The sequence below is a fragment of the Hetaerina americana genome, unplaced genomic scaffold, assembly GCF_022747635.1.
Source record: "Hetaerina americana unplaced genomic scaffold, ioHetAmer1.1.p SCAF_5, whole genome shotgun sequence".
NCBI classification, from domain to species: Eukaryota; Metazoa; Arthropoda; class Insecta; order Odonata; family Calopterygidae; genus Hetaerina; species Hetaerina americana.
In genome coordinates this window covers 7630597-7657754 of record NW_027287095.1, presented here as the reverse complement: position 1 = coordinate 7657754, position 27158 = coordinate 7630597, and the positions used below count along the sequence as shown (strand labels likewise).

At 37.5% G+C, this 27158-nt stretch overlaps 1 protein-coding gene across 1 annotated transcript in view; it reads right to left on the bottom strand.

The window, feature by feature from the left end:
- Dna2 (DNA replication helicase/nuclease 2) overlaps positions 1-24966 on the bottom strand; it is a 52921-nt gene extending 27955 nt beyond the window's left edge. The window contains exons 1-9 of the mRNA XM_071592021.1: positions 24899-24966; positions 23807-24609; positions 21290-21427; positions 20322-20469; positions 17371-17619; positions 12539-12925; positions 9254-9405; positions 3754-4002; positions 739-927 (exon numbers count right to left, since the gene is read on the bottom strand). Coding sequence (XP_071448122.1) covers positions 739-927; positions 3754-4002; positions 9254-9405; positions 12539-12925; positions 17371-17619; positions 20322-20469; positions 21290-21427; positions 23807-24609; positions 24899-24916 — 2333 coding nt within the window. The 5' untranslated portion in view covers positions 24917-24966. The remainder of the gene's footprint in view (positions 1-738; positions 928-3753; positions 4003-9253; positions 9406-12538; positions 12926-17370; positions 17620-20321; positions 20470-21289; positions 21428-23806; positions 24610-24898) is intronic.
- Positions 24967-27158: the final 2192 nt, after the last annotated feature.

The window sequence follows — 27158 nt, the reverse complement described above, 5'->3', positions numbered from 1 at the left end:
CGGAGGATATCAAGTTTTGTTAAATAATGGTTTACAATATAAACAGATTTGGCACCAGTGATAAACCTAATTGTTTATGTTGATATTGTGAAAACATCTCTGATGGGACTGCTACTTCTCCAGAGTAAATATTAGCCTGTAAGGTAATCTTAACTGAAGCAGGGTGTAACAATAGATTTTTAAACATTACTACTTAACCATCCATCACAGCCACTTAATAGTGAGGTATGATGAAGCTAGCTCAGTTAATGTGCATGCATGATAAAACCAGTCAGTTTGGCTTTCAGTGTGAAGACTCCACAGTATTCACTTGTTCCACTGATTTACCATTTCGCTTAACTAGCAAAATTTCCATTTGAGGCTTCCTTGTATACATGTAATCAACTATAATAGATTTATTAATTCATGAAATAATTTAGATCATTTATTGAAAAGGTATATGCTACATGCCCTTGGGGCAGCATTCATATAGCTCTTGGGAGCTTGCTGGGATCCTGGTCTAAACATTGTCCACCAAGGGGCACACCCACCGATATCCCATCGACCCCCACCCCTGTCAATCACCCTCAAAGATCTCCCTTTCCCTTCCTCCTCTTCTATACACCATAACACTCTCCCATACACAGATATTCATAACATGGCACATGCAGATGCAACGATCTAAAACATCACTTCCATAAACAAACTGACTAGGTTACACTAATTTCGATAACTATTTTTTCACAACCCCTGGCTTGCCTTTCCTGTGGTTCAACTGTCCACAGCAGATGGTCCTTGCTATCCTGCATGCACTCTGCTCGCTCCAAACCAATTAGGCCACTCCAGTGAACAAAATAATCCAAGTGTGTGCGGCTGAGGTGCTTCAATGCGTTTGGTGCCAGTTGGCTCATGGGGTGATTCACTGCCATTGACTCCAGAGCATCATCACTACAAAGAAGAGAAGGCATCACATGCTCAATACATAAATTCCACTCATATTGCAGAGTAATCACATTTCACAGATATGCCCATAAAATCATAGTACATTCTGTAATTCTATGCATCAAAGAAACAACACCAGAGATACTCTTCCTCCCAGCTTCCATTCACTGACAGTATGCCAAGGGAGACTGGAAGATAGACGATTGGTCAGTGGGGTCAGGCACTAGTACATTGTATTTTTCTGTGGAATAAATGCACTTTTTAAGCTAACACAATTTTTTTATAAAAAAAACTCCTGATGCAGGAATGACAGGGTAAAAATCAATTGCCTTGACTGGGATTTGAACTCAGATCCTATAATGTCCGATGGAGTGCTTTAGCTAAGCTTAAGTCTCTGAGGCATCCTTTAATTGCACTGTGAATTACTTGGGATTTAAAGGAGTAGTAGTAGTAGTTTTTAGGGGAGGCGACCAACAACTGAGGTCATTTGCGCCATAGGGGATGGACAGGAAAGGATGAAGGGTGGAGAGAAACCCGGCATCGGCATTAGCCTACTCTTTACGAAAGGCGCCAAGGGGTCCGCAGCTTAACGTTCCATCCGACGGACGGCGTACTCACTCAAAGTGCCCTCCACAAAGCACCTCAAGTAGGGATCGAGATACCTCTGAAAACTATTCAACACCGCCGGGATTTGAACCGCACCCTCAGGGTGGGAAGCCAGTACGTTAGCCCCCGCACCATCTCGATCCCCGGGGATTTAAAGGAGCAAGATGAAGAAATGAACTATTGCATAACCAATGTCACAAGTAATTAAAATCATGGTTAAACTCAACATGGTTAAAGCCAATGTTGACCCCTCTTAGTGGTTAGTGTATTCTGCCAGTGCTACTAGCAAGAAATGTAAAGGGTAAATTAATAAATTGTATAATTTTGTATCAAAAAGTGTTATGAAGTTATTGTTTTAAATATCAATATGCAGGTTTTCTTGAAGTTTACACAGATTGAATTAGTTAATAATGATACTATCGCATCAGTTATTTTAACAGAATCATTATTCTCTCATGTGCACTGAGATGCAGAAATTAGAAATGGGTGCCATGCACACAACAATGAGTACCAGTAACATGGCATGTACTGTACAGCATTCCATCAAAACTTGTTCATTTAAAGCCCCTAGACATTCACAGCACAGCGAAAAGACAATTTATCTTATTCAATATTTCTTTCAATTCTATTTCCAATAATTGACACTCACTTGGCTTCAATTAAAAGCACTAGTTTGGTCAATCTTGATCCTCTTGTAGTATCAGGGGATACATTAACCTACGCCTGATACCTTGGGGGCATCTAGCAATATGACATTTAGGGTTGTGTAGTGGGCTGTTCAGGGGAGCAAAATGAGACAGAAACCTCAAAGGATTGTGGGAACGTAAACTCACAAAAGGCATATTTTATTGTCCAGGGAACTAGAATCTTATGTTTAAAATATGCTTCAATAATTAATTAATGATCAGGGGTGGTAGGATGCACATATTGATGAACAGAGCACTTGTGGTAATTGCCACAATGCATGGCCCTAATGTATGATGTTCTGATGGTTATTTTAAAACTATGAAACTGAAACATATTTACCCACTTCTTACTGACTACACCTGTTGAAAACTTCAAACAACACAAAATGCTCAAAACCTCTATCATTTGTCTGAAAACTTATTACAACCAAATTAAATTAAATTTGTTTAAATAACAGCAGTTAATGCCAGACCACTTGTCATTGTTGATTGGCATCCAAGCTTAGCCTGAGATATCTAATGTTATTGAAGTCCACTAGAGGGGTATGTCCCACCCAGTGAGACACACTGCTGCTATAAGTAGCAACTTAATGTAAAGAACAATGTAAAACAAAGAAATACATTATCTGACACATCCATCAAAATGTAATAATTACAGAGGATGGGAAGTTTTCAAATAACTTACTACTTACAAAGAATCTACTCTGAAACATTCCAAATCATATGTTTTGTATGAAGAGGCATCCATTGCTGCCCGATAAAGCCCCTTAAGACCATTAGATCAAGGATCATTCCAGAGTTGACAGAGAAATGTGACATTAATGAAAACGATTACATTTTACACCATCCTCATCAAAAGTTGTTCAATAAAAAATCTACCATATTAATTCCTTCTCAAATATTTTTTACTTGCATATAGTACTCGTATATATCAGCTTGTTTCCATAATCCATGACTGGTAGTCATGACTTGAAACAGCACTATAAAGGGTTTGTTTTTCCTCATGGGATGCCAGGGAATAAAGAGGCTATACTCATTGATTGATCAAGTTTTGTATCAATAAATAGATGAGCTTTCTAGAAAACATGTTAAAAACATAACTCGAGGCTAATACCAATATATTCAACAGATTCAGGCGAGATGTAGTGGAAGTTCGTCATTATGAGAAAAAAATTATGCTTTTCCACAGATTTAATAAGTGGGAAAGTGGAATTTGTTTCTCATAATACCAATATGCTTTAAACAATGATGGTGAGGGAATGATAACTATCATTAGAGAATTACATTTCTAGTTTAAATCAATTTGATGGATAGATATTGCTCAGTCAATAGCCACACCACCTCTAGGGTATTCCCCAGAAACATTCCCAAATTGGAGAAATGAGGTTAGTGGGAGCAACAAGAAAAAGGGGTATTCACAAACATAGGAAGCATCAATGAACAAAACACAATGATGAGAGAATGGAGAAAGAGTAATAGGTCCAACCATAGCAATTTCAGTTGGAACTTTGAGCTTTTCAGGGCTGAAATCCATGCTCACCATTTCAGATGTGCAGAGCAGATGGTCAAGTAGGGGCAAGTGGTGCATGCCCTCCTGTGTCTGATTGGCTCTGGGAGCACTGGCAGGGTGAATGAAACATTGGCTTCACACTGCTGACCACTAGCCAATGATTCACCACCTTCCACGACACCAGGGCCACGCATCGTGTGGCGGACGAGGTCATTGCGGAGCAAAATCAGATCCCTCACTGCATTTCTGCTAGCATGGACTTCCCTCAACGACTCATCTCTGAAAAAGGAGACAACTGATGTTGTGGAGCATAGACACGCACTTAACTCATGGAAGCTGTGAATTCTTCCCCACTATGAGGGGGTTGGCAGTGGCCAGAAACCAAGGTTATTTGAATAAACTCTTGCAGAATATAACAAAGTTATTGCTTTCATTTAAGCATGTATATATTCCATAAAGTTACTACATACACCAGAAACTACTCAAGTTTCATATCAATCTCTTCAACTATCTCATGTATTCCATACTAGTGATCAACTGTCTAGCTCTAGCTGAAAAAGGCATGGATGTGAAAAAGATGGAAATCTTTTAATTAGGACAGATTCATTATTCAGCTCCCACAATCACCAGTGGCTGAGAAAATTTGATCCAGATGAAATGATTATAAATAAGATTCTATAAGGTCTATGGCAGAGGGAAGGAAATTTAAAAGACTAAATTAAAAAATTGTTATAAAATTCAATATTACCCGGAATGATGTAGTCATTCACACTGTAAAAACATTTTTCATTTAACTACATATACAATATCTTTTTAAAAATAGAGATTTCTCATTTTTTAAACTAATTGGAAGCCTGTTAAACATTTTGATGCACAGAGAACGAGGTCCCTTGGTCATCCCTGTCATGCTAGAAGACACTACACACAGATGATTTCTTGCCCTAGTCTCATAGATATGTGTGCCATTATTTTATGAGAATAGAGCCATTTTCTTTTTTACAAAAATTACTGAATTATAAATTAATACACAAGGGACTGTTATTATGGCAAGGCTTTGAAAGAGTGGTCTGCAGTGGGCTCTAGAGGGTTTACTGCACATGCAAGCTCAAGTGGCTTTTGAAGAATGAAACCATAGATGTGGGTGGGGACACAGAAAGGAAAGTGATGAAGACGGACCCATTTAGAACAATGGCTAAGGATAAATTAGTAAAAGGTGAGGAAACGTGTGACTGGAGGATTGCACCCACGGACATAAAAGTGGGAATTTTAAATCCATCAGAGAGATGGATTTGAGTGGCTCATAGAATAATTGGAGACAAGGAAAGAAGAAAAAGGGGAATGAATTGAGGAAGAAAAGGTCAGTACAGTGACTGCAGCAAGTTCTCAACATCATAGAAACTGACATTGCAAAATAGAAACTAACTCCCAATGAACACACAAATTAATATCTATACACAAGGACTTAATCTAATCTCTTAAAACAGTGAAACTACTTCCTCCCTCTTGTTAATGTCCATAAATCCAACATACTACCTTGAACAAAAAGTTCCCGGAATAACCACCGTGTGGCGCTCCCATCGTTCCGATTTGAGTTCTGTTTTTTTTGTTAAATTGGTACATCTGTTGTTGATGTTCCCTTTAAATCTTAGTGTCATAACTTGACATTTGCAAAAGTTACTTAGCCAAGAGTACATCTATCTCTGTGTGTGTTGGCGATTTTTTACAATTTCAGAAATGGATTTAAATTTGCAACAACGAACTTGTATTAAATTTTGCGTAAAAAACGGATTTAGTGGCGCACGGACGTTGGAAATGTTGGAAAAGTGTTTCGGCAACGATTCTCTGAAAAAAACGGTCGTTTACCAGTGGCACGAGCGGTTCAGAAGTGGTCGTGAGTCAATCGAAGATGATGAACGCAGTGGCAGACCATCGACATCGAAAGTCGGTGAAAAAATTGATAAAGTAAAAGAAATGTTGGTCAATAACCGCAAATTAACCATCAGAGAAATAGCGGAGGACTTGAACATTGCCTATGGATCCGCCCAAGACATTGTGGTTAATGATTTGGGTTTCCGTCGTGTAGCAGCAAAGTTGGTGCCAAAAGACCTCAATTTCATGCAAAAAAGAGACCGTGTTGACGTCGCAAAAGACATGATTTGCGAGGCTGAATCCGATTCATCCACATTCATCAAAAGGATCATTACTGGAGACGAGACGTGGGTTTATGAGTACGACACGCAATCCAGACATCAGGCAAGTGAATGGCGTTCACCAAATGAGCCGAGACCAAAAAAACCACGTCGTTTTCAGTCAAAAAAGAAGGCAATGCTGACGGTTTTCATGGATTACAACGGTGTAGTGCATCATGAATTTTTGCCAGAAGGCCAGACAGTAAACAAAGAGTATTATTTGGGCGTTATGAGATGTTTGCGTGAAGCAATTCGCCGAAAGAAACCAGAAATGTGGGCAGAAAACTCGTGGATTTTGCACCATGATAACGCACCGTCGCACAGTGCTATCATTATTCGTAATTTTTTGACGAAAAATGCAACAAATACCATCCAACAGCCACCGAATTCACCTGATTTGGCTCCCTGTGACTTCTTTCTGTTCAATCGAGTTAAAAAACCATTACGGGGAACGCGTTTTAGCAGCCGAGAGGAAGTAATGGAAAAATCGCAGGAAGCACTGATGGACATACCGAAAACCGACCGTAACTTTTGCAAATGTCAAGTTATGACACTAAGATTTAAAGGGAATATCAACAACAGATGTACCAATTTAACAAAAAAAAACAGAACTTAAATCGGAACGATGGGAGCGCCACACGGTGGTTATTCCGGGAACTTTTTGTTCAAGGTAGTACATTCTAAAATGCAGCATCCCTATGGACACCTCCCTCCATCATCCAACACCTTGCAACCACCTCTATCCATTCCAATTCCCCATCACTCATTCCGATCAACTACATACTCCACTCCCAAAAATTATAACCTACATTTTCAATTCTGCATTATATCATATTTTTAAATTGTAAAAATTGCTTTATCAATGCTGAATTAACTATTTTGAAATTTGAGAACATTAAAAAATTTGTTGACACATAAGCGTTTCACCTTAGAATTTGAAGGAACAAAGTTTCATTGGGTTTGAAGAGAAAATTGAATTTATTAATTTTCTTTTTGTTTTCAAAGTTATTTTTACACTTCGCAAATATACCTAATTTTTTAGGAAATGACCCATTACATTAAAACTATGGGTAACAACTGGGTCAGTGCAGATAACAGGTCAATGAAGATCAAAAATAAAAACCCTAGTGTCACCAGGTCAAATGAGTAAATTTAATATTTTCCTTCCCAAATCAGTTTTTAACCTGACTGTTAGATTGGTAGGTGGCAGTAGAGCTCATCCAACACTATGTCCTACAGGATTTAAATTTATATTCAACAGAGAACAGGGGGGGGGGGGTCTTTTCCCCGTGCTGCCTGTGGCTTCCCATGAAATTCAGGTACACAAATAATCACACAGCTTGGGTGAAACTGAAGGTGCCCAGAAGTCTGAAACCAAGAGGAATCGAACCCACACCCTCCACCTACCAACATCCTCCCCATGGACTACCATGTTTTTTTACTAATTATAGGTGAACATATTGCTGACAAATAAATATTTGAATGAAAACAAAACAAATAAGAGAATGACAAAATAGGTCAATAGGAAATAGTTACCACAAAACTCAGTGGAACTACCACAGAAGTCACTTTTCAGTGAAATGTTCACTGTCTAAACCAGGGGAGGCAGTGGCACTGCCTGTTGATCCAACCAGGGGAGGAAGGCAGTGGCTGCATGTGTCCATCTGGGTACATGCATTTGCTTTTTCTCCTTGTCTACTTTAAAATGATCTTTCTCTCATTCCCCTGATCTGAAGTATGTGTCCCATTTTTCAAAACTATACCTATTATAAATAGCAAAAGGAACTGAATAATTAATGCCTATGAATAATGACTCATCTTCAGTGAGCCACATTACTGCAGATATGATTAAAAGATCTTGCTTGTAGCATGCTTACTCATCTATCTCGCAGTTTTTTTACATTAGAAATGACCAAAAGCATACGGTAGAAATGCTCTAATTTTTGTACTCCATAATTTTTTTTATTTTCATTGAAATATGAATGATGTAAATTAAGAACTGTACATAAATGATATGATAATTACAATCAGTAACAAGATTACAATCAATACAAGTTAATTTCTCAAAATGTAGCCTTTCTCCAAATCTTTAAATTGATTAATTATATGCTCTTGATTTGCTAAGTGCTAGTAGCATGTTCTAGGCATGGGTTTTTGCACCAAGCATACTTAAAAATATTAAACTAATCAAAACTTAATAACAAATATTGGGGAAGAGCTGATAAAAATGCAATATAGAAAAATGACTCGGCAACAAGCCAAATATTGATAAGACCAAGACATGTATCAAGTTTGGAAACTCATTAATAAAAATCTAGCATAATGATTTTTTTGCTTGTACATGCATATAGCCACTCTATGTTTTCTATGAGTATACAGGATTCAGTAACAATATAAAAATGAAAAAAATACAGTTTTGTGTGAAGGCGTATTACATCATTATTTGCTAACATTATAGCGAGCATGGCATGCTGTAATTGGCAACATGCCTTCTTCAGGGTTATTGTGAGTATTTGGAGGCAGGTTGACCTCTCCCCTGCCCTCCATTTCCTCGGCTATCCCTCTACTTCCTCATTTGTTTACCTTTCTGCCCACTTCAATTCCTCCATCCTCCTCCCCACCCACATTTCAAAAGCCTCCAATCTACACATATCATCCTGCTTCAATGATCATGTTTCTACTCCATACATAACTATGCTCCACATCAAAGTTTTGATAAGCCTTTACTTTCATCAATTCTCTCCTCCAAGAGAAAGTTTCTTCGCCTAATGCAATTATATTTCATATGTCCCTACTACTTTGACCATTTTGATCCAAAAGACTCCCAAGATATGTTAACTGTTCCACCTGCTTTAGTTTTTGCTCTCCTATTTTAATGTTAACCAAAGCCTTTCTCTTTCTGGAAAACCACATAACCTGTTTTATTTACATTTATTCTCATCCCATATCTATCGCACTAAATTTCCAATTCACTCAGCAATGCTTGCAGCCTCTTGGCTGACTGACAAACTAAATCTTGGTCATCAGCAAACCTGATTTTATGAATACCCCACAGACTTTCATTCCTATCTCAAGTTCTTCCCATGCCTCTTTATGCACATAAGGATCAATTAATATGCAGAATAAATTTCATCCAGATATCTCAGTTATTTCTCAGTAATAATTACTCAAAACCAATATCTCCATGTATGAACTAGGACTGACAAATTTTTACAGGAATTTTTGGTTAATTCCTATTCGACTTTTTCAAGCAGGGATGCAAGGTTTTTTGATGGATGGTGGCTTTGACATGAATGCATTCACTGGATGTGTTTAGTACACATCACCAAACTCAAATTTACCTGAGATACAAAAGTAATCCACTGTTAACAGTCTCTCGGGATGGATCCTCTGCTACCGCCAGGGCAGACATCATGGTGCAATACAACAGCACCTGACCTTGGTGCTCAACAGAGTGGCTACCCCTGCCAGTTTTCAGTTCCAGGGGAACCTCCTGCACAGGCAGGGAGAGAGAGGATTCAAATAAACCACACCAGACAGCCATCACATTCTTTTAAAGATAGACAACCTTAGTTTCAGGAAAACTGAGCCAGGGATCATACTATTTGCACTTAGGGGAATCATTACTTTTATAGTTCCCATCTGTCGTTGATTGCACCCATCTTCCTGTCCTCACTCATTTTTAATCACTACTGCCTAATACTTCACCTTTTTTACCTGCTTAAAGCTTCTGCATTCCATTGCCTAAACCATCTCGCCTGCCTCATCCTCTTCTATGTGATATTAGACTAAATTTGTACTAAACTATGAGTTGAATCATCATCTGACCCATGCATGCAAATTTATTATGCTGTTTGTAAATCTATGTCTAACCAAAATATAGTCTAACTGGTACCTTCCAGAATCCCTGGGCATTTTCCATGCGTACCTATGCCTGTTGTGGTATCTAAACAAAGTGTTCAAAATGATTAACCCGTCTCCTGCAGAACTCTATTGATTTCTCCCCACTTCCTAAAGTGTAAGTCCATACCATCTCTTCCTTTGCCTACTTTCGCATTCCAACCCACCTGCACTATCAAATTTTTCCCTGTAGGGACATCCACAACTAAATACTCTAGCTGATCATACACCCTATTAATTTCACAAACACATTCAGTTCATTTCCTCTTATATCATAGTATTCCAATTTAGAAATCAAAGTCGCACGCTTGACAATTGAATGCCTAACTCCAGTCACATTGCTATTTCCATATCCTCCTCCTTTTCAAGTGCATCAGTAATATGGTTTTGTGTTTCATTATCCAGTCCCATTTTTTTCATTACCCACAGTTTCATTACCCATTATTAATCAGTTAATAACTAAGACTTTAAACACTCCCGATAAAAAAATGGAAGTTGCTGCAATGTTTTTCGATTTCTCAAAAGCTTTCGATTGTGTTGACCACCAATTACTTCTCAAGAAACTCCAAAGGATGGGTATTCGTGGCATACCTAAATGCTTGGATTAAATCCTACCCATTTAATAGAATACAACATGTGGTTGTTCCTAAAAATGGTACATCTTTTGTTTCTCCAAGTAAGGTCCTTAATCAAGGTGTTCCTCTAGGCTCTGTTCTTGGGCCTGTCTTTGTTTCTTTCTCATATAAATGACCTTGAAGATAGTTTTCAACATATAAACGGTGCTACCCCCTTGTTATATGTTGATAACACCAACATTATTCTTGTATAGCCTACTTTTGATGAATTGATAGTTTAGTGGAAACAGGTTAGTCACACCTTACTTTCTTGGTCTCATAATAATTTCCTAGATTTCAACATAGAAAAGTCTCACCTAATATATATTGCCAGAGAAAAGAGCCATTCGGCTAATGAGTTTTGCGAAACACAATGCCTCTTGCCATCCCCTGTTTAAAAAATTGGATGTATTGCCAGTGCCATGTATTTATATTTTTCATGTAGTAGTACATACAAAAATAAATCTATTTATTTATTTATTTATTCAGTATTAGTCCAAAAACAGCACATTTTGGCCTTTACATCGAACTATTAACAACGATAACAATGGTCACATTTACAAACACCCAAGCCCTAGAGGGAAACTCACCTAGGCGGGAATCGAACCTGCGACCCTTGGAATGGCAGACGAGGACGTTACCCCGCCGCCACCGGGGTCGGCATCTATCTGAGTATGTGAAAAATTGTGATAACCACAAATATTCTACGAGGCAGAATGAGCAGCTGCACGTTTTACATGTACGTACAAAAAATGCAGGGGCTCGCCCAAATTTTATGGGCCTTCAACTTTATAATAAACTCCCAGCTGAGATTAAGGCCCGAAAAATTGTGGCTACATTTAAAGACAATCTACTTAGGTTCTTAAAATTAAAAATGTTTTATTCAATGGCTGTATTTCTTGATAATGCCTGATATGTGTCTTGTATCCAAGTATGTATTTTGTTACTTTCCCCTGATGTCTTATATCAAGTGTAACAGTTGTCACAACTTGAGCACTGGACAAATAAAATGTATTATTATTATTATTATTATTAATTGCATCAACTTTAGATCTCCCTCCTTGAGAGCCAAATAGATCAAATACAATCATGTTATTAACTCCTAGGAATTTATAGTTGATTTTTCAAAGCTGTTTCCACCAACATTGAAAAATGGGGATGATAGATAAGGGTCTATTGTTCTTAATACAGCCACTATCATTATTCGTAAAACCAGAAATAGAATGGGGGTTCAATTTGCTGGGGAATTTAATTAGCTTGAAAGAGGTAGGAGTTATACACATTGTCACATGATCAGCAATATACACTATGATGGCTTTCCTCTGGTAATTTGTCAATTAAAAAACATCTTCTCTTCTGGCTATTCCAAATTTTTTCAAAATTTTAATAACCTGAATTGTAACAGCCTTTCAACTGAAATTATTACTGTTGTCAACTACCTTTACCATAAGGTCTTGGGCAGTAAGATGCATGCATGCCTAGCAACTTTGAGACTATATACTTAATAGAGGATGGGATGGACGATGAATGGGAAGATTAAATATGGCTCACGCACAAAGGGGAAAGAATTTTGGATTTTTCCCAATATTTTTCAATTTTCCTGGATTTAGGGAATACCGCATACAATGAGCATGGCGATTCAAAAATCACTTAATAAAAAAAATAGAGATTAAATAATGAGTTAGTGAATCGTTCACCATATGCTGAGGCTTTGTCTCAAACCCAAGGAAATCTCAAGCCATTCCAAAGATGGGAGATGGTCTGACTGGAGAATGCCATACAATTCTCCGTCCTTGGGTCCACCTTGCACTTTTAATTTAATCTTGACCCAAACAACTTGAATTTACTCAATTGCCATATTTAATGTGAGCAACAGAATCTTTACAGTAAAATTGTAAGTAGAATGTTTTATATATTATCACTCCAAAGGATGACCTTAATTCCAAATGGAAAATTTTTTATCTACAGACTTTGATATTGCATGACTGTTAGTTGAACAAGTTTATCCTTTATTAACTCATCCAGTCCCAAAACTTTCGCCACCTGATTATGTTAATCACTGAACCACCATTCAGCTGATTCAAGTTAGAAACTTTCCAGAAGGAGGCGCACCTTGAGGGGAGTCTTCTCCTGGGTCCGCTGCTTTCCTGGCCCCTGGCACCGTCGCACACCCACCGTCACATCCACCTTGCCCTTCAGCCCAACTGAGGGCACCCAGAGGTTCTCCTCTATGTCCCTCACCTCCTCTATGTGCCCCTTCCACTCGCGATCCTGGTCCACATTCTCACCACACCCCCATGGCCCTCCCAAACCACCCTCACCAGCCACAAACCGTGTTATGAAGCGAGCGATCCGGGGCACAAAGTCCATCACCTCCTTCCGGACCTCGGACAATGCGGCACCAGCTGCATACATATCCCAGAGTGCCTTGCGCCCACTCACCACATCATGGCAGGCTCGGCCAATTTCAAATGGCTTGCGGAGACCACCTGACAAAGACTCAAATGGGAGAGAGACAGAACTAATATATACACCATATTTCCTGGCCAACCAGCACATAACATGCATTTTTCAGGTAAGAATATAGAAAAAATACTTGGATAATGCAGAAAAGGATCAAAGTATTTTGATGTCAACACTTAATTCGAAGACAATGAAGTAGTTACTTTAAAGAATTACCAACTAAAATTACATCAACATTTATTCATTGTAGAATCCAGAATTTTGTCATCACAGCTGCTATATCATTTCTGCTTTCAACGCAGATGAGACAGGATCTTTAACTGTCTTATAAATCACAAATGCAGAAGGAAGTGAAAAACTTCAGTCACCAGTGGCTGGTAAATACATCAGAGAGCTAGCTGATTAAAACACATGAAAACATTGCCCACTAGAAACACAACATTTTCCAAAAATGAATGACCTCAGAAACATTGATTGATTGAGGTGAGATGCTCTGGATACTAAAATGGGGTCACAGAACAGGATAATTCTCCTGTATATTGATCAGTGCCCAGCCCATCCACTAAATGTACACTTGAGAAATGTACAGTTACAATAATTTTCCTACAAATTGAACCAGTGAACTCCAACTACTGAATTTTGGTATAATTCACTCATTTCAGGTCCATTACCAAAGAATGACTGTATATAAATTCATATCTTTGCATGATTGTGTTAGGTATATAAAGGCAATCAAATTGTATGAACTGGATGCTTAACACTACATATTGGCTTGTAGGTCAGTTGAGGATTCTACAATATATAACTGCTTTAGGAAGGCAGTAGCTTATGTTAATTGTGTTGAAAAAATTCTAATTGAAGTTATTTGTGATGATGATAATGTTACCATAGAAAATGACTGCAGTAATTAAGTAAGTAAAAGTAAAAATTCACCTTTTCCCACTATTTTCATTTCCCTAACCTTGAAATATCAAATATATAACTTTCAATAGTTCAATTGTATGCAGAAATGAAGGGATATACAATAGCAATTCAGTACTAACTAATTAGGACAAAATACTTTGCAAATCGTACGATGAAAAAACTGATGCAGATGATAACCGCAGGAAATGACTGACACAAAAAGAAAAAAATAACACATCACAGGTGGATGCATCATCCTGGCTAAGGCGTATAGCCAAGAATATGGCAATATATGTAAAAAAAAGTACATCTTTGCATCGTTAAGAGACAGGAATTGACAAAATATAGGGAGTCCAATGTACATGGTTTGTATTAAAAGTAACAGGAAAATTTTTGGAATAATAGATTAATTTCAAATAATGCTACAATGCCTCAAAATTCTTCGAAGTGCATCCCTTGAGTGTCAACACTTTTGCCAGCAGCTTTTCCATGGCTCAAGGACTACCTTGTAGGCGGATCCAGGAAGATTCTTAAGGGTACACCTGCAAGTTCTTTAATGGTACTAAAGGTCCTAAGGTGGTGTCCTTAGAGGGAGGATTTCACTTTTGGGAATAGGAAATAGTCTGTTGGTGCCTAGTGAGGACTGTCCAAAAAGTCAGGGTCTTCTTCAATACATTGCAGAAGGTCTTTGTAAGCAGACACTCCTGCTCTTGGTTGTCCATCAAGATCTTTGGGAAAAGTTTAGAGCAGATCTTTCGCATTGCCAAATTTTCAGTGATAATGGTGTGTACTGTCATCTTATCAATGCCAATACAATCAGCAACCATGCACACACTTAACCGATGGTCTGAATTCAGCATTTTACGCATACGCCAGGGAAGAATTGTTGTCCATACTCTTTATAAAAACCTTGTATAACTAAAAACCAGAAATAGTACTGGAGAATCAAAAAACAAAACTCTACTGGTACCAAAACAGCCTGACTGACAAACATTATCCTAGTAATCAACCAGATAATACTTTAATTAACAAAGATTACAAGAAACATACAAAAGATCAAAGTTACAATACCGAACACATCAAATCTAGAGATGAAATATAATGAAATGATAGAAAAATACCTATCTTTAGCTCAAGAAATGAAACCTCTACACCAACAAACTGATGTCGGGATTGTACCAAGAGTGATATCAATAAAAGGTGCTATGCCAAAACATCTGAAGGACAATATAAATCAATTGGGGCTTAACGATAACATTTATACAGTCATGCAGGAAACACTAATATTAAATATAACAAGCATCACATGAAAAACCCTTAACAACCCCCTGTAACCTACTGCATACAAGAACTGCTGATAGAAATACAGTAGCCTAAGTGATGAAATTCTACAACTTCAACTTATGTCACCGAGGAAATTGGCTTACAGCAGTATGCCAAGCTGAAAAAAGTATCAAGGGTATTTTGCAGAAATAAAGAGATTTTAATTTAACTCCTTTAGAAAAAGTGAAAATTTTGCTAAAAAGTTGTGTATGGTGAGTGTTCATGTTATTGTTTATCCCAAATCAGAGTTTCTATGAATATAATTGCATTTGGTAAGTAAAAAATCAATAAAAATAAATGTGATTTGAAAGAAATATTAAAATTTTCAAATTTTGCTGCCATTAAGTGCCCAGATGTATCTAAAGATATCCGCATAAAGAATTGTACAACAAAGACATTAGGTCAGCAAGTTTAGACATAGCAAGAGAATATGGTGTTGATGAGGATATCTTAGGTCCAGAGTTACTTGATTGCAAGATAGAAAGGATGTTACTGGAATTGAAATAAGGCTGAGTGGGAGAGAAAAACAAAATTCCCACAAAACTATTTAAAGGCCATGGAGAAAGTGCGAAGAAGAGATTTTTAGCACAGCTGAGGAAATAATATGGCTGTAAGATTTCATCAGATTAGGGAAAGTTTCTATTCCAAAAAAAGAGAAAGGCAGCCTATGCGAGAACTACAGAACAATAAGTTTGATTTCAAACGTAGCTAAAGTGGTTCTTAGGATCATCAAGTGGATGGAGAGCAGAGTAAATGATTACTTAGGGATGATGAGTTTGGGTTCAAGAAGGGAAGAGGCACGCATAATAACATAGCATTCATGAGGTCACTTATAGAGAAATATAAAATACAATCAGGATGTGTTTGTCTGTTTTATAGATTTCGAAAAATCATTTGATGTTGTTTATTGCATATAATAAATTAATGTATGGCAGAAAATAGGAGTAGTTTGGAGAGATACAAGGCTTACATTACTTGTCCCAGTCTGCTCAGGTATGAGTGACAGGCGAAGAGTCCAGATGGGCAGTGTCCAGTAGAGGAGTAAGACAGTAGTGTCCATTATCACTTGTGCTATTCAACATATATGTGGAGGAAATGGTAAATAAAGAATGGGAGGAACTGGAATTGGGAATGAAAGTCAGTGGAGAATCTATAAAATCAGTTAAGTTTGCGGATGATCAAGCTTTAGTTTGCCAGTCAGCCAAGGGGTTGCAAGCAATGCCGAGTGCATTGGAAAGTCAGTGTGATGGGTATGGAATGTGAATAAATGTAAACAAATATAAGTTACTGTTATTGAAATTAAATAAGTAACTTAGTAATTGCAGAGGGTGTGGAATTACTAAGCTACTTATTTCATTTTAATATTCCAGAAAGTTATGCCAGAGACAACAAGTTACTATTATATTATTTCCAGAAAGAGGAAATCCAAGTTAAATATTAAAATAAGAGTTCAGAAAATAAAGCAGGCATGGAGTAAGGATATAAAGATATCACATGTATGGATCTAGTCAGGAGCATACATGGATAAGAATCAGAAAAGAAAATACTTTGTTCTTCCACACATATTTTATTATGCACGACCTAGGTTTCGACTTGAAAAGTCACCATCAGGTCTTTGTAATTGGAAACCTAGGTGTTGAATAATGAAATATATGTGGAAAAACAAAGTATTTTCTTTTCCGATATTAATTGCTTCGACAAAGTGATGCATCAAACCATTCTATTCATATATGGATAAGGTCAAAGGAATGCCAGAGAGATTGTGACATGGTCAGGATGCAAGATGTAATGTTACTGTTGTTTTCAGGTGAAATATATTTACATAAGTGTATCAGCTAAGTGATAAACATCCCAAGGGCACAACAAACTGGAGTTTAGTTCAGATTCATTTGAAAAGATTACCAAAAATTTTTCAAATAAAAAGAAAATCTAGAAATATGGCGACAATAAGTTCAGCACAATAGCTCAATGGAGTGTCTGAGTTGCTGCAAACCAAATAGTTCAAATTTGGATGGTACTCCTTGTCCTCTGCTGATAAAATCTAACCTATGTATTTTTTCCCTTAGGACTAGAACTTTCTGGTAAACTACATGACACATGGAAAGCGACTGGCAGCCCTCATTGCCATGTCAATGTGTTGCCCACTTAATGGCCTCCATTATAATCTGCTATGACACTCATGGACCAAACTGCAGAGGTAAAAAAAAGGCATTATTTACACTGAAAGTAAAATTTCTTCAAAAATATGTGATTACCTTCTGCAGGACTTCATGCACAAGACTCCCAATGAGCATGATTCGAGCGGAAGATCGTTGCTCAGCAGGAGCAATCACTGGAGGGACATGGTCAGCAGCAGCAGGGTCTGGAGAGACAAGTGGCGGGGGGATCGCAGCCGATTCAAATCCTCGGAAGCGATCTGATAGCACACCTTTGCGAGCACAAAAGAGGCTCCCCACAACACTTGTGCCAGCCACTAGCACATCTGGATTCTCAACCAAGAACCCCTGCCAACAAAACAATAACTAAATTTAGCTATACATACTAACAATCATTATGAAAAGAGAATTTCAGCAGCTATTTTCACTTCCAATTGACAAAATATAATTGGAGAGGAGAAACAAAAACCATTTTGTTTCTTTTGCAAGGAATAACTGACCCAACCAATAATGGTAGTCTGTTCTTAGGGAAGGAGTAAGAATACATGTTATTTCTCAATAGGTAAGACCTTACATCCAAAGCAGTTTAACACTTTCCGTGCTGGTGGCCACCTCAGGTGGTCATGCCGTCCTTCCACTTGTGGAGGGTGAGCGCCTCAGGTTCCCTAATAGCATACCCTACTTCAGGTGGCATTTTTATGGATAGTCATGAAAGTGTTCAGCAGCAGGGAACCACTAATAAAGATTTAACATGCAAACAAGGTAAAATACCATGGAATTCTTACAAAATAACATCAAATTCAAGTCAAAAAGTCAAACATCACAGTTTTAGTTTAACTTTGTGGAATTCCTTCATGATGAAGGCAAAGAAAGAAACTTTGCACTTCCACATAAAGATTTAATATTTCATGACCATGGTTTTGCTGCTGTGCATCATCGAAAACATTGTCATGAAATATTAAATCTTTACGTGGAAGCGCAAAGTTTCTTTCTTTACCCTCATCAAAAAGTCAGATTCAAGCCAAGAAATCCTGATTATGACCCCATCTCGATAAGCACCAATGGCAACAAACTATAATCTGGCAAACTTCCCATCTGGACACCGATGGTGAAGAAGTGAGGTAGTGATTGTAAGTTACAAAGTGTCTGAATACCTTTCGGTAAACAGTTTCTTCAGAAAATAATTCAGTATAACGTTTTTCAAAACAGGATGTTTCAATCATCAGAGCCCATGAAAATTTAAAAGAGATAGTAAGATAATTAGGATAGAGGAGTTGAAACAAAACTAGCTAAATAAACTGTGGCCAATGCAAAATAATATATTATTGGATATAATAAGTTTCCAAATTCACCAGTAGATGACTTTCTCGAAAAATTTGATAAAATAATAATGAAAATTATCAGAAAAAAATAGAATTACCACTGAAAGAGACTTAAATATATATCTCCTAAGATACTGGCTACAGTCAGAAGTTAAAGGAAGTTCTTTGCCAAAATATTCAATTGGAGTTTCAATCCCAACCTGCAAGACAGCTTGTCCAAAAACACAATGGCCAATTTAGCTGAACATGATTTCGGATCTGTTGTTGCACCGTGATTAGAGAATCCACATTCGTCAGTATTATCTTCTTCAATAGCTTATTCATTTTTTATTCAAAATTCATCATCATTGCTGCTTTCTATTTCTTTTAATAACTTATCCATCCTGGAGAGAGTGAATTTGATCTGCATATGCGACTACTAGCGGGCCAAACATTCATCCAACTCAATGGGAACCCATCATTTGTAAGAGAACCCTGAGTCATGAGAAGAGCTATTATATACTTCTAGATACGTAAGTTAACCCCTTACTAAAGGTGATTCATAAGTCTCCATTCTAGGACTATCTGCCAGTCAACTTCAGTCAAAATCCAAGGCCTGATAATAGGTTATGCTCCATGTATACCTCTCAAAGAAGGTGATGATTCGTCAATTACTAACTACCTCTCAACTACTTCCTCCCCCTTATGATAAGGTGCTCCACTTGCGATAATAGGGGTAAGGAGGTTGTTTACCCGAAGAAGATAGAGTAAGCTCAAAAGAACATGGTTCAAGGACAAATGGCTCATCCCTCAGACCCTCTTAATCAAGATGTTGATTACGCAAGTGATTAGAAAGAATAGGCAGCCCATAGTGGTGAAAAAGTGCATAAAAAACAGAGAATAGATAAATATACGTGGGCCTTTTAATAAGTCCTAATGAAAGAAAAAGGATATTATATTGGGTAGATTTTTAATTCATATTTCAACATACATGTACCTCTCCTGTTAGCTTGATACACTTTTCCCAGCATTTCTCTAACTTTTTTAAGCTGTCCATAGGGTAAGATTTTGGAAGTTCCTAAAAAAAGGATGTTTTGGCGATGACCACCTAGCCAGATTTGAATTGTTTTCTGCCGGGCCATTTTTCAAATTTGGCAATTAAAAGAATCACTGGAGGCCAAATCTGGTGAATACAGTGGACGTTGTAATTATTTGAAGTTTAATTCTATAACTTTTGCAATTGAAACTACACACCTGTGCACGCGAGCATTGTCTTGATCGAGGAGAATTTTTTCTTTGCCAAACGAGGATGCTCTTCCTGAATTTCTTAGCTAAATTGGTGCTATATTGATGCATAATACTTACCATTAATCGTTAGTCCTTTTTGTATGTGATCAATATAGATGATTCTGTGTATATCCCAAAAACCATGGCCATCACCTTGTTGGCTGATTTCACTGTTTTCACCATATTTGGAGCTGGATCGTCTTTGGAAATCCACTGTTTCGACTGTTCCTTTGTCTCTAGAGTGCAGTGTCTGTTAGTTAACTGTGGTGCATATTGTAAAAGTTCATTTAGATCATTATAATTAGAAGGAATACCAGGAAGTTTCTTAGAAAACTAGTTTCATTTCTGTTCAACTGACTGGAGGAGATTTCAAACGAGGGACTTTCTAGGGAGGAAACTGTCACCTGCCCAGGAATTCATTCAACAGTCAGGCAAATCAGCCTACTCTTCCATCCCACTCACAAGTTTTGAGAGAAGGCTGCCTTGTTGAGTTGGTTGGCAAGCATGACTGGTGGTGCAGTCATCCAGGACCCACCACCCCCTCTCCTCATCTCGGCAGCAGCACTGGAGGCTCACCACATCACCCACACATACTTGGCATGCAGACACCCTGGTGGGTGAGATGTGGGGTAGGGAGGCAGAAGAGGCATTATGAATGAACACCCAATCTTACTTTGGGCACATGAATTATATCAGAATGAAACTGATCCTAGGTAGAAAAGCATCCTCTGGTAATATGTAACCTCATCTGCAAGTGACTGAGATAAGATTTTAACTCTGAAGTGAACCTACTGTAACATCATACCCTTTAGACATTACTATTCAGATTCACTTGATCAAATCAAGTCAATTATTCTGTCCAGCCTTGTTAAACTCCATTGGATATCATGGAAAACTATGACCTCATCGAAAGACTGAGAACTACATTTGGCCATACATAATTTTTCAAAAAGGGAGAAGAATTGGAGATTAATTTCAAACTACATAAAATTTCCATAGATTATTATCCAGAATAAGAAAACTTTTAGTTCATTAACTAATTATTAGTTTATATTAAATGTATGATGAATGTAAAATGTCTATTATATAAGATCAGATTAAATGTATGACATGGAATACAATAAAATACGAGTGAACATTGGTTATAGCCTCCACAGTCACTTTCAGTACAGTCCTTTTCAGACATTTAAGAGATTCATGGATTTCTAATTCAAGTGAATGATATGAAAAGCATTCTTCAACAAAGACTCTGGCAATTGATATATTTCAGCAGCACATAATAAAAGTTTTATAAAAATAATAAGAAACAATAACTGATAACTCTCCGTAACATTCAATGTATGAGGAAAATATGGATACTGTTATAGATTTCAGGAGGTCTGCAGGTGAGTTCTACAATGAACAAAGTCCTCTAGGAATTTCCAACATACCACATTCCCCTAAGAAGAACCTTAGCCATTTCCTTGTTTTTAGTTGAAGCAACCATGATGATTTTGGAATTTTCCACAGGACCGCGGCTTATGCTCACCACCTGGCAGCGCACCAGTGTGCTCAGCTGTAAATTGTACCTGGAAGACAAAGATGGGAAGTGGATTGGGTGCACACGTAATGCCATTTTCATAGTAGCTTGACAACAAAAGTATATGACTTGAAGCTGACTGGGTAAAAAAACTCCCAATGCTCTACCAATTTTTCAATGCAGAAATCAAAGTCCTGTAATCTTCATGACTTCAGTAGACAAAATGATTTCAAATATGCCTGGTAGGAAACACTTGATAGGAGGGAGATTGGGGTGAGACAGGAGAGTATGGTTTAGGAGATAAGAATGACCGTCAGAATAAAAATATAATATCACAGGAGAAATAGCTTAGATACAACTAACACCTGATTTAAACACCACATAAGGCATGGTACAAAGAAAGATCAGATATCAAGTAAACTTCTCAGTTTCTACATTATCTGTGCATTACATTTTATTGCTTCAGTAATGCTGATGCCATCATTAATGCTGTCATGTGAAAAATTAATCCTGTTTTCATAAAGACCTATTAGCTTTCTTTAATATCCAATTGCCACGATGGTAAAAATGGCTTTGACAATTACTCCTCCTTTGAAGATGAGAGGAAAATGGTCACTTTCATGAGGATCAGTGGGGGCACTCATTTTAATTGTAGGCTCAAGCTGCTGGAATAGAGATTAATAGATGAACATTGATCATTAACTATTGAAATAAGTCCTCTCCCCATTATTCTCTAAAATAAAATTGGCACCACTTCAGCTGTTACTCAGTGGAATTTCTCCATTGCACAGATAACAGAAACAGCAATCCCACAATTAATATTTACCGACAACTTTCACCACTGTGTAGCAACATCAGGTCTATGGCACCTGATAATGCCACAAAGGGGTGAAACCATGGTCGTCAATAAATATAAACCATGGAATTGCTCTGTTTCTGTTATCTGTACTATAAAGTCAAGTTTAAAATCATCAATGAGACATCATTCAATCCGTCCCCTTAAAAGGCATCATGCTCTAAAGCTGCTCCACGACAGGCAATAAAATTATTGAGCGAAATATAAGGTCTTGTTAACTGCCATACAAAGCCTTCCAAATGACCCCAGTTAATCACAATGCTTTCAGAAAAATAAACATCCGAGTGTAATAATCGCTGGAGTTGGAACAGTCAAAGCCACAACCTGAAAAATCATGTGTAAGGCAATCTGATGGACAGACCCTCGCAGAGAGGCACCACCACCCATCATTGGATTCCATTATGGCCATTGTACACACAGAACACTTGAAACCTTTTTATAATTCCTTCATGAATCACTAAAAAATTTCTTTTAGAGGCACATACATGAGGGATCGACTATCTTGATTAAAAACGCATTGCTCCTTGTGCCGATAAAATTCTTCAAAATCAATAAAGAAACTACAGGAACTGTTTTTAGGAAAAGGACAAAGAGTCCATGGATTGTGGGTGAGATAATTAGAAAGATAGATGAGAGAAGGAAATGGAAGGATGTAAATACAGAGTTACGTAGGAGGAAGTATAAAGAGTACAATAATAAACTGAGGCATGTAAAAAATGTAGCTTAAGATGTGTGGTGGAAAACACAGTGCAAGTAGAAGCATTTGTATGCGTAATTCTGATCCCTGCATGCTTGCAGAGGAAGGGTGAAATATGCTTGTGGTAGTGGAAGATAAAAACACTGTCAAAGAGCTAGAAGGGGAAATCTGTGTTAACTATCACAGAAATTCTAGAAAATTATTAGTTGAAGTAGATAAGATCCAAGAGAGATGGAAGGAATATATAGAAAAACTGTGTGGTAAGGACATTAGGCCAGCCAAGTAAGAGACAAGAAAAAAAATATGACAGATTAGGTCCACACTTGTGCAGCAGTGAGATAGAGAGAGCATTAAGGGAATTAAAATCAAATTAGACCATGCTGATAGACAACATTCCCGAGGAATAACTCAAATATTTAGGAAATGGTGGGAGGAAGGGTTTTTATGGACTTATTTGTGGAATTTATGAGAGAAGAATTGATAGAGGAATTTTACCAGAAGACTCCGTAGGATCATTGTTAGTTCCAATAGCAAAAAAGAGAAGGGTAGCAATATGTGAGGACTCCAGAAAGAAAAGTCCGATTTCAAACGCAACTAAAGTGGTTCTTTATAAATATACTCCACAGATATCCCTGAAGGGGACATCAGGAGCATCAACAAGCATATGAAGCTGCAGTCATTATTTTATTTTGGATCGGTGCATTAATTTAAACGACTTAATTTTTGTAATCACATCCACCTAGTTTTAACATACTTAATAATATTGGTAAATTTTAGAGAAAAGGGGCGCAAAGAGCACTGCTAATGAGTACTACTTCTGAGTTTTCTCAAATGTTTATGCAATATGAAACATACATAAAGTGACTTTCACTCACACATGATCATCAACGTTCTGGTCACTCGCATCAAGATCCCACTCTTCCAAAGAGACATCGATAATGTCTTCCGCGAAATTTGTCACTTTTACTTCATCTTTCAAAGATAATGGTGTCTGGGGTACAGCACTGTCCTCTGCAACTCTCTGAGTTGATTCCTTTGGTCCAATCATCAGCTTCTTTGGAGAAAATTCCAACTTCAGACATGTTAATGGCAAACTAGTTCTTTCTTGGCTACTAGCTAATTGAATATTACCCTCTCCACTTAGAGTAGTGACGAGCCTCGTTCCTATGGGCTTTCTGGGGGAACAGGTACTTAAGACCGGCGTCAAGTCGCAAGAACTATCAGAAACACAACCTACCACTTTTGGAATCCGTAAGATTTCGTCATTGCGACTACAATCCAACTCTCTAGAAGAATATGCAGCTTCTAAAGAGCAATCTTTGACGGTACTCCTATCACACAGACTCTCCGACGTTTTCTCGATGCTATGTGCAGTTGAATCTTCAATGTCAATCGCTTGTTTTTGAGGAAGGAATGATGTTTGAAGAACGTTGCCCACGTCGCAAACATCCTCCTTAGAACATGTGACTGAAACCGTTCCCATGCCATCGTCTTTAATACTGCTACAGGAACCATTTTCAGAAGAACGGTTGACATTTGCGCCCTTTTCACTCGCACTTTTAGATTCATGAGCATTGGAGTTTGGATTTGGTACACAGGACAATTCTTTCTTTGATGACAATTCAGCTGATTTGCAAAAAAATTTCGATATCTTCAATTGACTGGTAGGGTCCGAGATCTGAAAAATAGAGACATATTAAATATTATGGAATAAAATTATTTCAGGCTAATGATTTGCAAACAAAAATGGGACTAGCGATACGTGTCATGCTATCCTATGCTTATCGTGAGTTGAAACTCAGAAACAACTTCATAAAAAACATTTCCGTAAGATGCAGCCTGACCTAAATGGATTAAAACACACTTTGGCGACTAATTGTGACCTATGGATAAATGGTTTCACTCGCCGGCAACGAAATCAACCCATGACAGTTGAATAGAATGAAAATCATATACTTTATTCATACCGCTTTTCGCTTCTTCATTATTTGGTCTCTTGATTTTTAGTTAGCTTTTATGTGCCTTCCCCGTTATTTTCAAAAGCAGGGACAATAGGCATTCACTCACGGAAACTTTAAATTACACAAACATCAGATTGATAGGTCCCGGCCATTGTGTTCACAGTTTTCCCGCGAATTCGTCATAGAATATTTTTTATCGATGATATCGATTACCTCTATGATGGAGGTCAATTTGAAAAGTCTTTTGCAGTAAGCTTTGTACGGTCCTGCGATTTTCATCGTCACTTTTATGATACAAACAGAGCGTTAGAACTAACCACTCTTAGAATGTACTAAAAGCACTGTCACTAACATGTATTGACACTAATAATGCCTTTGAAATCCCAATCATAAAAATACAAGTATGGCATGTTGTCTTCGTGGTTTTGACCACGATGCTCACTGAATGCCTTACCACTTACTCACGTCCAGAAACATTTGAAACATTATTCAGAATCTAGGGGACATTATTGCGCTTCGATTGCTTGATGACGCATTATGAAGAAAATCAAATTATCTAGAAAGTTACCTAAGAATTCAAGATATTGTTTCAAATGCCTTGCCATAATGCAAAACAGATGGCTGTAGAAAAGGAAAACGTCTGCCATGATGTATGCACCTGGCTCAGTACTGTTCACCACTCTTCCCCTATGATGATAATGTAGTACAATTTACCTCTCTCTGTCGTGAGCACTTTGACCCAATCTTGGGCCCCACTTTCCAAAGAACATTCATCCCTCATATGATTCCACCCCTCCCGTCTGTGGTTGTGTGTCAACATGCCATCCACTCACTTTTCCATTTTTTCTTCTCCTGAAGCTGGGATTTTATGGTAGCTCTTGCATCCTCAAGGTCCGCCTGCAGTAGCTTGTTTCCTCCCTCTTCAACAGTAATGCTTACCCTTATGCTGCTCCACAGTTACCTCACTTCTATCCTTTTCTTTCACACATTATTCAGGGGTGCACTTGAAGTGGAACCAATACACACACTGTACACCATTCTGAAGCTTTTTTTAGCAGACCACGCCCTTTTAGCTGATCCCACTGCCAAGACAGTAGTCTCTCAGTACCCCAACAAAGTTTTCAAAAGTTTTTCTTGTATCATTTTAGCTCAAGTTTATTGGTTTAAAAGCATTTTATATTTACCATAGAGTGAGGAATTGAAGAATTTCCATTAGCAATGTAGTTGATGCTCTCTGTCACCTCTGGACAGGCTGGGAGGAATGTTAACATTTTTGTGCCCTAGTTTGGCTGTTACAATTTTTGAAGGGTAGCCATGACTAAATATCATTATTAACTTAACCAAGAATGCTATTGAATTTAAAATCAGCATCGAAACATTACTATCACTCCAAGTTTCACAGTAATATATTTGAAAAACCATATATTTTTATTAATGCATCATTTCAACAAGGGATATTCCCAGAACTACTTAGGGCGGCTGAAAGTATTCCACTATACAAAATTAAGGGTTAATTTCATGACTTGAGTTCAATTGCATTGTAAATATACTTAAACAATATCAGATAATTTTCTGCGATGCCTATGCTGCAAGTTACAATATCTCATAGAAACTTTAATAAACCCACAAAACTAGTTTCAAAACTGACAAAACATGTATTGGCAAGACATGCATTTGCCTTGCAGCTGAAGATGACTCGAGTTAAAATTCATGTTGTTTATTAAAACTTTATATGTTGGAAAAGTGCTATAATATTGTTTATATGAATGTCTTTCATCACATCATGCTGGCAACTCTGAACCAATCTCACTACAGAACAGTTTTACTATCAAAATCATGCCTATAATTGTGGATGTTTCATCCTTATTGTAAAGTATTGATAGAATTCCACTTTCTCTTCAGATAACAACTGATGGATCATAATGGCATATTCAATTATCATGATACCCAAGGTCACCCAAACCCAGCTGATTCGGTTAACATTGCAAGCAACAGAGAATTTTAGTGATTTCCCATACCTTGGTATACCATTGTTGGTCTGTTATTCCTAAATATTAGTCATCTTCCATTATTTTCAGAACTTAAACAAATCTATCATATCAGATTAGTGGAGTTGGTAGATATATATTCTTTTTCTTAGTAGAGTTACCGCATTTTTAGAACCAATACTTGCCAGATCTGGCATCATTCACCATATTTTCACATCATCAGAGAGTTCTTTTAAATTTGGAACAATGAATTTAACTGAAGGCAATGTTCCAAGGCC